This window comes from Quercus lobata, chromosome 2 (assembly GCF_001633185.2).
Source record: "Quercus lobata isolate SW786 chromosome 2, ValleyOak3.0 Primary Assembly, whole genome shotgun sequence".
Classification (NCBI taxonomy): Eukaryota; Viridiplantae; Streptophyta; class Magnoliopsida; order Fagales; family Fagaceae; genus Quercus; species Quercus lobata.
In genome coordinates, this window is record NC_044905.1 from 77,433,829 (window position 1) to 77,447,193 (window position 13,365).

A 13,365-nucleotide genomic window follows, 5' to 3' on the forward strand; every position below is an offset into this window, starting at 1 on the left:
AACCAACAATCAAGTCAATCAATACAAACATAACAAGTGGCAGATACCTAATTAACTAAGTATACTCATAAAACGACACCCGTTTAATGTACTTCCACTCTATGCTACTGTACTGCTATATACAAACTACAATAAAGAACTACTAAACAAATATCTAAAGAATATTCTATGCTATGACAAATATCTACATAATATTCTATGCTTGACAAATATCTACAAGACTCAAATATCTACCACATATTTAACCCCTATCATCAAAGATCAAACCCGTGGTGTCCAACGGTCAAAATAAGGTGGTTCTTCGAGAATAGTCTCTCAGCTCCTTTCATACACAACTGTTATATATATATATATATATATATATATATATACACACACATAGGCCGGCCAAGTTGTGAATTGTAAAAGACGTACTGAACATATAACAAACATTCGATTATGTTTTCTGTAATAATGGCGTCGATTAGGTCTCTCCTCAAAACACTTTTCGATCAATTCATCCACAAAGATTTCCATGAAGCCGTTGCTAAGATGACTCTCATAGACGCTTTCCTCTTCCTTGTAATTACTAAAACTTTACCTTATAATGCTTCATTGTTTTTACTTCAAGTCACAATCTTATATTAGTTATTAGTGTGTATGTGTGTGTTTTATTTTTATATATTTTTTGACATTATATATCTTTCATGTTAACTTAACATTTTCCATGCATGCAGATTGTTCACTCCATTGATAAGTTGGGAATATGGCCTCGATTACCAGTGATCTTAGGTCTCTTCTATCTGGGAATTCGCCGGCACCTTCATCAAGAGTACAACTTGTTCAACGTCGGTAGATCTGCGGTCGGGGTTCGGTTTAACCCCATGGATTATCCATATAGGGCTGCTGATGGAAAATACAATGATCCCTTTAATGGAGATGCCGGCAGTGAAGGAACTTTCTTTGGTAGAAATGTTCTTCCTGTTGATCAAAAGAAGAAGGTATTAAAAAAAAACAAAGAAAGATTAATGTAATTCTCAGCTGGGGGACCCTATGATTACCATATCATATAAATATCTACTCTAACCCTATGTCTTAATCAAAATTCTATCACCAAAAGTTTTATTTTATTTTATTTTATCTTAAAATTCTTAATCTTAGAGTATGTGCTACTGCCCTTTTGAGAGTTTTTCACCACACGATCTATATATAGTAGATTTGTTTTTTTCTCATATCTTCAAAATTCATCAATTAATATTATTAAGATAATTTGTTTACCAAAAGTCCGAAGGAATTTTTTTTTTTTTTTAAGTTTTATTATTAAAAAATTACTTTAGCAATCTCCAATTATTTATTGTTTTGATAAAATTCCAGTAGTAATAATGATGTGCTCTTTCACTTAGCTTAACTAATATTTGGGTATTCATATTGTTGCTTCCTAGTGTGTGACAATTGTTTTTTCTTTTATATATATTCTTGTGGGGCCCAATAATCTATGGGCCAGGCCCATTTGCTCGTGGGGAGTCCGAAGGCCCAAGCCGAGGAGAGCTATGGCCCAAGCCCGATAACATAGAGCACAAGACTGTTTTTGGAATACAGCCGAGGACAGTTCAGTCTTCGGCAGATCCAAAATCCCACCGGAATAAAGGGGTAAAACTGGCATAGGACTAAACTTGAAAAGAGACCTAAAATATCTTGGGAAAGTTACCCTTATGACCCTTCCCAGATAAGACTTTGCACCTAGTAGAGCCGTATTCTTCAGCTTTATCAATCATCCCCAACAATTCTGGGATTAGACTGATGGGACAAATATCAGTCTTGTAAAGATTGACCCTACACGTGGACGAAGGACAGTTAACGCAGACGAGTATAAAAGAAGGAAGTAAGTAAATCTAAAGGCGAGTCCCATCCCACCTCCAAAAGAAAGAAAGACTACATGGGTGAGAACACCTCAACAACACCTGACTTCACCGAAAAAGCCCATCGTTGGGTAACCGAGGAAGACCTTAATGGTCCTCGGATCAAATCCGAGGAGTCTCATCCCATAGGGTGCGACGCCGTAGGGCTTAAATGTTCAAGCCCAACTCCTTTTTCTACAATGAATTCCTCTAAAACCAAGACCGGGCACCGCCCCGTGACTAACGGCTAGTTTTTCATGCCCACTCTCTACAAATCATATTGTGAGGGATCTTTCATGTGCGAGCCCAACATCATTATTGGGCCGCAAAAGAATTGTGCCCTTACAATTGGCGCCGTCTGTGGGAAGTTTGCGCGTTGGCGCGGGTGGCGTTGGAGTCAACTCTCTAGCAAGCAGAAATTCCTGGGGTTTCCTCCGTCTCCGACGACATACAGTTGCTGCTCCAGCATAAACTTCTCCTAGGGGCTACGCCTTGCAGTGCCAAGGGCGTGGGCATCTCTAGGGGCTTCCGGCCTCAAGTCAACTTTCCCCGCCCTGGTATAGGGGCTTATGGTCAAAAAATAAACCAAGTAAAAAAAATCTCACAAGTTTTGAACAGAACCAAGGCCTTGCATGGTCCTCGGACTCAAGCCTATGGGGAAACCAAGTACAAAAAAAGAAAGCTCATAAGTTTTGGACAGAACCAAGGCCTTGCATGGTCCTCGGACTCAAGCCTATGGGGAAACCAAGTACAAAAAGAAAGCTCATAAGTTTTGGACAGAACCAAGGCCTTGCATGGTCCTCGGACTCAAGCCTATGGGGAAACCAAGTACAAAAAGAAAGCTCATAAGTTTTGGACAGAACCAAGGCCTTGCATGGTCCTCGGACTCAAGCCTATGGGGAAACCAAGTACAAAAAGAAAGCTATAAGTTTTGGACAGAACCAAGGCCTTGCATGGTCCTCGGACTCAAGCCTATGAAACCAAGTACAAAAAGGTTTTGGACAGAACCAAGGCCTTGCATGGTCCTCGGACTCAAGCCTATGGGGAAACCAAGTACAAAAAGAAAGCTCATAAGTTTTGGACAGAACCAAGGCCTTGCATGGTCCTCGGACTCAAGCCTATGGGGAAACCAAGTACAAAAAAGAAAGCTCATAAGTTTTGGACAGAACCAAGGCCTTGCATGGTCCTCAGACTCAAGCCTTTGGAGAAACCAACTACTTGTAAGGAAAAACTACATTACGTGCACTTTAGGATTTATCCGAGGAAAACTCTCCATTAACAATTGGGTTAGTTCCTAAATAGCGAGGATTCTCAAGTCTGCTTTTGGATCTGCAGCGCCAAAGGGACTGATGTGATACGGTGCAATATATTACCCTAAAGCACAATCAAAGTCCCTCGCTACTCGGCTACCCTCTCGGACATTGGTCTAGCATGCATTGCGCAGCACTCAGCGACTATCCCGGTTAGTTCCAAGAGTTTAATTTATTGAAGATTACCATTGTTATACTTGATAATATTTGTGAGTTTAAACCAGTAGGAATCTGTGTTAGGGCATTTTTCTGCCCGGAATATCATTAAGGGCAAGCTTACATTTAATATTCATGCACAAAGTAGTTGTTACGGAGAAGAAAAGTATGTATAAAGAAATAGACACATATTTTATTAAGACAAAGGAACAGTACAGTGTGCAATGAAAAGCTGAAACAAGCTTACATTGAAGCTAACTACGTAAGTAAAGAAAAATACAAGAGAGTGAAGATAAAGCCGAGGAGGTAGCACAGAGGAGAAGTTGGCTACTGCCTCGAGACCTTATTCCTCCTCAATGCTTTTGCACGCCCATAACTCAGGCAGCAAAAGAACCCGACTTAAGCCTCACACCGCTGAGGGAAAGATGCAGGGAGCCGGAAGTTGAGGAGCCTTCACCAAAAATTTGCCTGCGACAAGGCAGAGGCGCTGGGGGCGGAGAATCTTTCTTCTGACACACCAAAATTCTGGCATGAACAGAACCTGCTTCGGATTTTGACTAAAAGAGGGAGAAACACCCTTTCCCCTCTGTCAAACTGGAATATTCTCTTGAATTTATGCCTCCTTTGCCCGTACCTCACTATCTGGAATCTCAGGAGGACACAGCGCCTTTGTGGCGGAGAGAGTTCCTTTGCCCCAACCCTCGCCTCAAACATAATGTACTAGGAGAGGAGACTGAAGGATTTGTGTGAAAGTAAAGCAACTTTCTCTCCTATTTATTTAAAAGATAAGGTGGTGGCATTTAATTCACGCAGCGTCCCAAGGAACGCTACAGACAAAACGTCTCCGGCTCAATTTCCAATGCCGTCTGCAACCCTGAGATTAAAGGAGCCTCGTGAAGGCGCACCTCGAACACTGGGACGCCAAAAAGTACCGCGTGACCTAAGACTACGGAAATGCCCCCTAATTTGTGGGCCCAGTAAATTCGCGGCCCAGGCCCGTTCAACATAGGGGCCCAAGGACAGAACCAAGGCCTTGCATGGTCCTCGGACTCAAGCCTATGGGGAAACCAAGTACAAAAAATAAAAATTACAAATTTTGGACAGAACCAAGGCCTTGCATGGTCCTCGGACTCAAGCCTATGGGGAAACCAAGTACAAAAAATAAAAATTACAAGTTTTGGATAGAATCAAGGCCTTGCATGGTTCTCGGACTCAAGCCTATGGGGAAACCAAGTACAAAAAATAAAAATTACAAGTGTTGGACAGTACCAAGGCCTTGCATGGTCCTTGGACTCAAGCCTATGGGGAAACCAACTGCTCGGATAGGGAAAGTCCTCGGCCCAAATACTGTAAAATGTTAAGGCCAATAAGAGTGTTAGGATGATGGCGGGACGCTCCGCTATTCGGCAGCCTAAGGGGGCTGTTCATTTTTGCGGGTGATATGCCTTCGAATAATTACTTCCTACACCACGTAGAACATCCAGTTCTAATCTCGGCTTTGTTTCGGGCAAGTATCGCTATTTACAGGTACGCATTGCTATGTCAAACAATTCTATTAAAGTTATGGTGACATCTTTTTATTAGCCAGTATTTTGGCTTTAGTTATCATTGATTCAAATGCTATATTATTGTGCCGAGCAGCATTTGCAAATTTAAAAAAAAAAAAAAAGAAAGCATAGAGACAGAACATGCGAAATAAAATAACAACAATTTTTATTAATATGAAAAATTATTACAACGTACAAAGAGGGGCTCAAACAAGCCTATACAAAATGTGAACTGCCTAAGCAACGATAACATCCGCAGTGCAGATAAGTAAACAGTCAGGCGTCTTTTAAACTCGTTTTCAAAGTCTCTCCAATCCCTGCCTCAATACTGCTCATATTACGATAAGAACCTTCTTTGGAAAGAGATGAAGGAGAAGGAAATAGTAAGGAAGAAATCAATGAAGAAGATGGAGGAGATGAATGAGGAAGATGGAGGACATGAGTAAAGAAAGAAGAGAAGAAGAGAGAAGAGATGAAAAGAAAGAAAAGGAGCAAAAGAGGGAGAAGAGAAAGCCTCAGAATGGATTTGGTGCTAGGAAGACTAAGAGAGGGAGGCGGAGAGGGCCACCAGTGAACGAAGAGAGGAAGAAGCAGAGACACTTAGTCCCTGCCTCGGTCCTGACTCCTAACACGCTGGGGCCATATTAGGTGAGCTCATAAGAGAGCGGTTGGTTATGATGATGGGAGTTCTCGACTCAGTCACGCCGAAAGTTGGACGTGATGAGTCCCTGCTTTGGATTTTGGCTAAAGGGAAGGTGAGACGAATCTTAAGTCTCCGCCACCCTTGCCCTGACCGAGCCATTTCGAGTTTTATTAGAACACGGTGCTTTGAGGAGGGGTATGGCTCCTTCATCACTCGTTATGGTAAACGTATTCTGATTGGGTGTATAACAATTGGGTTAAGTAAACGCTAAGGGGGAGGGGCTGAGGATCTTGGATCTCGGAGAGGCAAAAGGGTCTCTGTACAAAAGTGATGGCCTCCTACTTGCCTTCTTATAGGGAGGGCAAAATGGAAGGTATTAAATTCGTTCTGGTTTCCAAAAGAATCTGAAAAACAAAAGGTGCGTCCGTTCCACTTCCCCACCTCATCAGATGAGCCGTCGGACGTAAATAAGTCTCGTAAAGGGAAGTCATTAAAGGCGCATCTTGGACAGCCAAACGGCAGGAGCGGGTCACGAGCAAATTAAAGGGAGCGCCTTGTAAGCCGATATATCTTCTGGGCAGGTGGAGAAACCGTCAGCATTAATGGAGGGCTAAATTAAAGGAGCAGTAATAAAGGCTCAGCATTGCCAAAACCCTCCTTTCCAACCAGGAGGTTGGACAGCCGGGTTTTGAGGAGCTATTGTGGGGCCCAATAATCTATGGGCCAGACCCATTTGCTCGTGGGGAGTCCGAAGGCCCAAGCCGAGGAGAGCTATGGCCCAAGCCCGATAACATAGAGCACATTACTGTTTTTGGAATACAGCCGAGGACAGTTCAGTCCTCGGCAGATCCAAAATCCTACCGGAATAAAGGGGTAAAACTGGCATAGGACTAAACTTGAAAAGAGACCTAAAATATCTTGGGAAAGTTACCCTTATGACCCTTCCCAGATAAGACTTTGCACCTAGCAGAGCCGTATTCTTCAGCTTTATCAATCATCCCCAACAATTCTGGGATTAGACTGATGGGACAAATATCAGTCTTGTAAAGATTGACCCTACACGTGGACGAAGGACAGTTAACGAAGACGAGTATAAAAGAAGGAAGGAAGTAAATCTAAAGGCGAGTCCCATCCCACCTCCAAAAGAAAGAAAGACTACATGGGTGAGAACACCTCAACAACACCTGACTTCACCGAAAAAGCCCATCGTTGGGTAACCGGGGAAGACCTTAATGGTCCTCGGATCAATCCGAGGAGTCCTATCCCATAGGGTGCGACGCCGTAGGGTTTAAATGTTCAAGCCCAACTCTTTTTTCTACAATGAATTCCTCTAAAACCAAGACCGGGCACCGCCCCGTGACCAACGACTAGTTTTTCAAGCCCACTCTCTACAAATCATATTGTGAGGGATCTTTCATGTGCGAGCCCAACATCATTATTGGGCCGCAAAAGAATTGTGCCCTTACAATTCTATTTTTGGTGAGTTATTTCAAAAACTAGAAAAAAGAATTATTTAATTTTACAAATTAATTAATAATATATAATAATTCTTCGGTTTGATATTTTTTTTTATTACAGTTAGTTTATTGGTAAAGTCTATAATAGTTGAATAAGAAATTTGGGGTTCAATTCCTACCTACACCAAAAATCGATTGGTATCTTGGTATAATGATAAAGAATTATCATTAGGAACAGACGTTATAAGTTTTTTTAAAAAAAAAAAATTCCTTAATACTTGTTCCACCATCATGTGACTAACAGAAATTCTCTGTCACAAAAGAGTAAGTCTACTTCCACAACAATTTTCACCACAATTTGCTTACATAACGAGTTGTAAGTAGTGAAAATAAAATGATAAGTTCATGATTCAACCACTCACGAGTCGTCATGTGAAAAAATTATGACAAAGTTGCGAAACTAATTGTGTACTAGATTTACTAGTCACAAAAGCTCGCTGTGGTCATAACATATATTTGTTAACGTTGTTCCTCCATGATGTGACTAACAATGAGTTTTTAATATTTTTTTATATTCTATTTTTTGTAAGCATTTTTATTGGTACTAGTATTATCTTGATTTTTGCTAAGCAAGCAATGAATTTCATTGGAATACTTTTAATTAATCAATAGCAAAATAATGATTTTAGCTAAGGGTGCAAGATTGAAAACACAAGATTGGAAGCAATTAATTCCAAAAACATTAATCAATATAAACAAAAAATAAAAAATTAATTAAAATATAAATTTTGACTCTAAGGTAAATATAAAAAATTTTTTAAAAATATTTCTTAAGAAGTTAAATTTAGTTAGTTTTCATCGTTGAATTTTGAAAATTTGACATTTTTCTATAATTTCTTTAATTCTTGATATTCTTAAATATGTATATCTCAATTAATATATGTTTGACTAAACAATTATTCATCCTTTGATATCCCATTTAATTTTGCAATCAAAAATTTAATTTTATTATTCATAAATCTATTCAGAAAATGTACCTTAAATTTTCTATATATTTCTTAATTTCTTTTAAAAATAAAGGTGGCAATTGTATTATTACATCTTACTTTTTAAAATAAAATAAACTAATGAAAATAAGTTCATTTATACACACTCATATGATGGTTTTCTTTCAAAATTTATTAATTAAAATTATTATAATAAATTTCTATAGTTGAGATTTTAAATAGAAACCTTACAATAGAAATATTTAAATAAATTTTATTATTTATTTAATGACTTTTTTTCAGAAGATATTTATTTTATGATTGAATAGCATTTTTCTTTCACAAACTTATATAATATAATTAGAATTCAGTCTTTCATGTCATACTTATGTCATATCGTAGTTCACTATAAGAGGTATGGCTTGTGAGTTGTGAGGATATGTTATATCTTTTTTCTTCTTTTTTTTCTTCAAAATTTATTAATTAAATTACTAAGATAATTTTCTATACCTTAAAATTTATTTCCAAAATTTTAAAAATTAAAAGACCAAACCAATTGAAAACTATTATTTGAAATCTCAAAATTTTTTGTTATTTATTTTATGAACAATTGCCTCAATCATCTTATAATATTAATTTCTACAATATGTAGCTAATAAAACCAGATCCAATGGTGGTGGCCACAAAGCTTCTTGCTCGGAGAAAATTCATAGACACAGGAAAGCAATTCAACATGATAGCAGCTTCTTGGATTCAGTTTATGATACATGATTGGATCGATCACTTGGAAGACACCAAGCAGGTCTGTTGCTTAGTGTATATACAGCACAACACGATTAAGAACACAATTTATTGAAAAATTGACAATGCTTATAAATGTGCACATCTTATCTTTTGGATAAACTATCACAGATTGAGCTGACTGCACCTAGAGAAGTTGCAAACCAGTGCCCTCTCAAGTCATTCAAGTTTTACAAGACAAAGGAGGTTCCAACCGGCTCTTACGATATCAAATCTGGTGCACTAAACATTCGTACACCATGGTGGTAAGAAATTAGTTTGAATTTCCATAATTTAGATATTAGAGTATTGTACTAAGTTCTAGACAAAATGCCTAAATCAAAGGGAGGCTTGTTGAGTAATAAAGACTTAAAATTGTAGTTGCCAAAAAAAAACACCCATACATGTTTCTATTGGCTTTCAGTTTTCTCTTATTAGTTACTTCCAAAGACACTTTGAATTTTTGAACTTTCTTTCTTCTTCTATTTTGCATGGTGTTTAGGGATGGAAGTGCTGTTTATGGGAGCAATGCAGAAAAGTTGCAAAAAGTAAGAACTTTCAAAGATGGGAAGCTTAAAATATCATCAGATGGGCTTCTCCTCCATGACAAAGATGGAGTTGCTGTGTCAGGAGATGTTCGTAATAGTTGGATTGGTGTCTCAACATTGCAAGCCCTTTTCATTAAAGAACACAATGCAGTCTGTGACGCTCTCAAGGTAGTACTTTATGACCCAAAAAGGAAAATGTCAATTACTTGATTTTAGGGATTTGATTAGCTTATCATGTGAATGAGTATCATTTTCAACTTACTAGTTAAACTCAGAACTTCTTTCATTTTTCATGATGTTTTTAGAGAGAATATCATCACTTGGATGATGAAGAGTTGTATCGTCATGCAAGGCTAGTGACATCTGCAGTTATTGCAAAGGTCCATACCATAGATTGGACGGTGGAGCTCCTCAAAACTGATACGTTGCTTGCAGGGATGCGAGCCAATTGGTAATCTTTATCTTTCAACAAAGAAATTTATTTAACTAATTTACTAAATTAATCATCTTCTCTATATCACTGTGATAAATATTAAAAGCAAAGAAATGGTGGTTTCTGTGGTTTATTTTCAAGATCGCACAATAGAAAATGAAAATTTGTACACAAAACTTAATGGCATGGAACCTCTAAATGTCATTTTTTGCATTTCTAAATCATGGACTTCAATTTCACGTATGACTTTTAAGTAGCATAATATGTCTCAACTATAGAATGATTGTAAACCCCAAATGACTATTCAATATTCAAGGTTAATTTGTTCTGATGGTTTTGGAAAATCCATTGTAGGTATGGTTTGTTGGGAAAGAAATTCAAGGACACATTTGGACATGTTGGAGGAGCCATCTTAGGAGGTTTCGTGGGTCTAAAGAAACCAGATAATCATGGTGTTCCTTATTCATTGACTGAGGAGTTTGCTAGTGTTTATCGGATGCACTCGCTTTTACCCGATTATCTTCATTTAAGAGACATCTCAGCTGCACCCGGGCCAAACAAATCTCCGCCATTGTTCGAAAAGTATAACTCTATTTCGTTCAGCATCACAATTAGTTCATGAAATTTTTCGTGGATATTGTTTGTTCACTAGAATTTTTGTCCTAATTACTTTCTTGGTTTTCAGGGTTCCTCTACCAAAATTGATTGGTCTTAGAGGAGAAACGGCCTTGGTAGAAATTGGGTTTGAAAAGCAAATGGTTTCAATGGGCCACCAAGCTTCTGGGGCCCTGGAGCTTTGGAACTATCCTACATGGCTTAGAGACCTTATACCACAAGATGTGGATGGCCGAGATAGGCTTGATCATGTGGACTTACCAGCCCTTGAAGGTAGTAAGCTAATCTTGATCATTTAATTTAATTTATTTACCAGCTTTTAGAAATTCAATGTGTGAAGCTTATTTCTAATGCTTTATAATGCAGTGTATAGGGATAGGGAGAGGAATGTTGCAAGGTATAATGAGTTCCGTAGGGCATTACTATTGATACCAATTTCAAAATGGGAAGATCTAACGGATGATAAAGAAACAATTCAAACGCTTGAGGAAGTGTACGGTGATGATGTTGAAGAACTCGATTTGCTTGTGGGTCTCATGGCAGAGTAGAAGATCACAGGATTCGCAATTAGTGAAACAGCTTTTATAATATTCTTACTAATGGCAAGCAGGTAATAAAATAACTTCACAAATATACAAGGAAAATAGCACAATCATTCATGCATGCATTGTAATAAAAGGAAAAAGGATCCAAATTCAATAATATCCAATTTTTATTAAAAAGAAAATTTTGAGAGGTGAAAGAACAAAAAAAGTCATCATAATATTTTAATTACCACTTAGAGGTGAAGAAACTAGGTGGAATGTCATGGTCTAATGAGTTATAATATTTTGACCTTTTGAGTTGTCATGGATGCAGGAGGCTGGAAGCAGATAGGTTCTTTACAAGCAATTTCAATGAGGAGACATACACGAAAAAAGGACTTGAATGGGTTAATAATACAGAGAGTTTGAAGGATGTGCTAAAACGTCATTATCCAGAAATGGTAGAGAAATGGATGAACTCTACAAGTGCTTTCTCGGTGTGGGATTCACCTCCAAATGCTGACAATCCAATCCCACTCTATCTTCGTGTTGCTCAGTGATTCTCATTTTTCACAACCATGCATATGGCTTAAAGTTACTGTCTCTATTTTACCTTCTGCCTTAAAAAAAATGTAGGACTACTTCAATAAACCACTAGCTTAAGAAAAAAAATGTAGGACTACTTCAATAAACCATTAGCTCTAAATAAGGGAGATAACATTTATTATGTAACACTGTTTAGCATTTAGTATTTACGATCACTTTTTTTAATCCTTATAATTTTAATGTTATTTGTTTCATTATTTACTATCACTTCCTTCTAATACTTATTATTTTTGTTGGGCTCTCTCTCTCTCTCTCTCTCTCTTACATGAATGTGAAGAGTGAGCAACATTCTCCACAAAGAAAAAGGCCAAAATGGGCATTTGCCCATTTCTCACAAACTTTCCAGCATTTTGTCCCCTTTCTCAAACTATTTAGGGATGTGCCCCTATTTTGAAACTCAACATTACCATAATCGAGTTCTTCGTAAAACTCGATCATAACTTGAGTTCTTCATAATCAAGTTCTTATTTTTTTTTTTTTTAATCTGTACATAACTCGATTACTATAAAATCAAGTTATATACCCGACTATATAATTATCGAGTTATAAAGCAAAATTGATATCTATAGAATCGAGTTATGCCCGTGTTATAACTTCTCCTCCCATTCAGACTGTCTTGCTTTCAGTCTGAATTGAATTCCACTGCTGCTCCACAGATCCACAACTGCATCTGGACTGAACTAAAATTTGTATCACCTCAAGTAAAAAACACATACTAGAAATTTATGGCAATGGTATTTTCATTTGATATTGTACTGATTTTTTTTTTTTTTGGTTGAATGAGTGTAATGTGAGTACATTGGTGTGATTTTGGTTGTTTGTTCTAGTAAATTTTAATCACAAGAGAATGAGAATCTTTACCATAGCAAGAAGTAATCAACTATATAACTTATTTTTCTTAGATTGCTATAAGATGGTTAGTGAAATGAAGGATAACACATAATTATAAGAATATGATAAGTAGCATTTATGGTCAATGCAAAAGCAATAAAAGTGGTTACTATAGATGAAATTGTATGCTAGTCTTCCTGTCTATTATTTGTTAATATGCATCCATAGTTGGTGGGACTCACATATCATGCATTAATACGTTCCATACTTTAGTTGAACGTAGATAATCATCATTGACAACAACACTACGTTTTACACAGAATGTCTAGACATTAACAACGTCTAATTTTTGTAGGTAGGAATTTTTGGAAATCATCATTACTTGAATCTAAGAAGTCTGAAATATCTTTATCATCGTCTAAGTAATTTCATTAATAGACTTGATGACTCGCTCTTGCGCCTTCCCTGATAGATATTTCCTAGCCTTTTGCACTGCATGAAAACGATCTAGTCGCCTTTGCATTTGATTGTTCTCCCATTCAAGACGAGCAAGTATGTTGGTAGGTTCGTCTCTAAGTAACTCGGCTGACTGTGCCTTAGGAACTCGTAACCCATGCCATCGACAGTACACCTCCAACTCACACCTCTTCTCGTATAGCTTTGACCATGTTTGTTCTGCTGTGGTGAACTCTATTATGGTGGTATCTGTACTCAGTTGTGCAGTTCTGCCAACCATGATGTGTCCGACGTTTCTTAGGCTCTCATAGGTGTAAATTGGAATATTAACAAAATCTCTTTTCTTTCCAACCCATTTCCCTCCATAGTGGTCTGTGTATGTTTGTAGTTGTTACTCTGCTGGAACTTGTGATGATGCATTTGTTGAAATAAATCCAAACTTGTTTCGCACCATAGGTTTTAAGCTTGAGGCGTTGCGACTCATAGTTTAGTCAGTCGAAGAAGTTAATGGGATAGAAATAATCCATTAAGTATTGTGGTGCATTTGTAAGCTTATCTCATGGTCCAAATATCATAAAAAAAAAAAAAAAAAAAAA

At 37.5% G+C, this 13,365-nt stretch overlaps 1 protein-coding gene across 1 annotated transcript; it reads left to right on the top strand.

Moving 5' to 3' along the window:
- The first annotated feature begins 390 nt into the window (after positions 1-390).
- Positions 391-11,597, top strand: LOC115978291 (alpha-dioxygenase 1-like). The gene is made up of 10 exons (XM_031100316.1): positions 391-561; positions 717-980; positions 8,629-8,778; positions 8,889-9,022; positions 9,259-9,472; positions 9,610-9,755; positions 10,092-10,319; positions 10,423-10,625; positions 10,719-10,962; positions 11,211-11,597. Exons 1-9 carry the CDS (start codon positions 439-441, stop codon positions 10,898-10,900), a joined length of 1,644 nt encoding a protein of 547 aa, XP_030956176.1. The 5' UTR covers positions 391-438; the 3' UTR covers positions 10,901-10,962; positions 11,211-11,597.
- The last annotated feature ends 1,768 nt before the right edge of the window (positions 11,598-13,365 follow it).

Excerpts from the sequence above, each read along its gene's own strand:
- LOC115978291 (XM_031100316.1), top strand. The coding sequence starts at position 439 with ATGTTTTCTGTAATAATGGCGTCGATTAGGTCTCTCCTCAAAACACTT. Across the intron at positions 562-716 it reads TAGACGCTTTCCTCTTCCTT|ATTGTTCACTCCATTGATAA; the intron begins GTAATTACTAAA and ends CCATGCATGCAG. Across the intron at positions 10,626-10,718 it reads GGACTTACCAGCCCTTGAAG|TGTATAGGGATAGGGAGAGG; the intron begins GTAGTAAGCTAA and ends TTTATAATGCAG.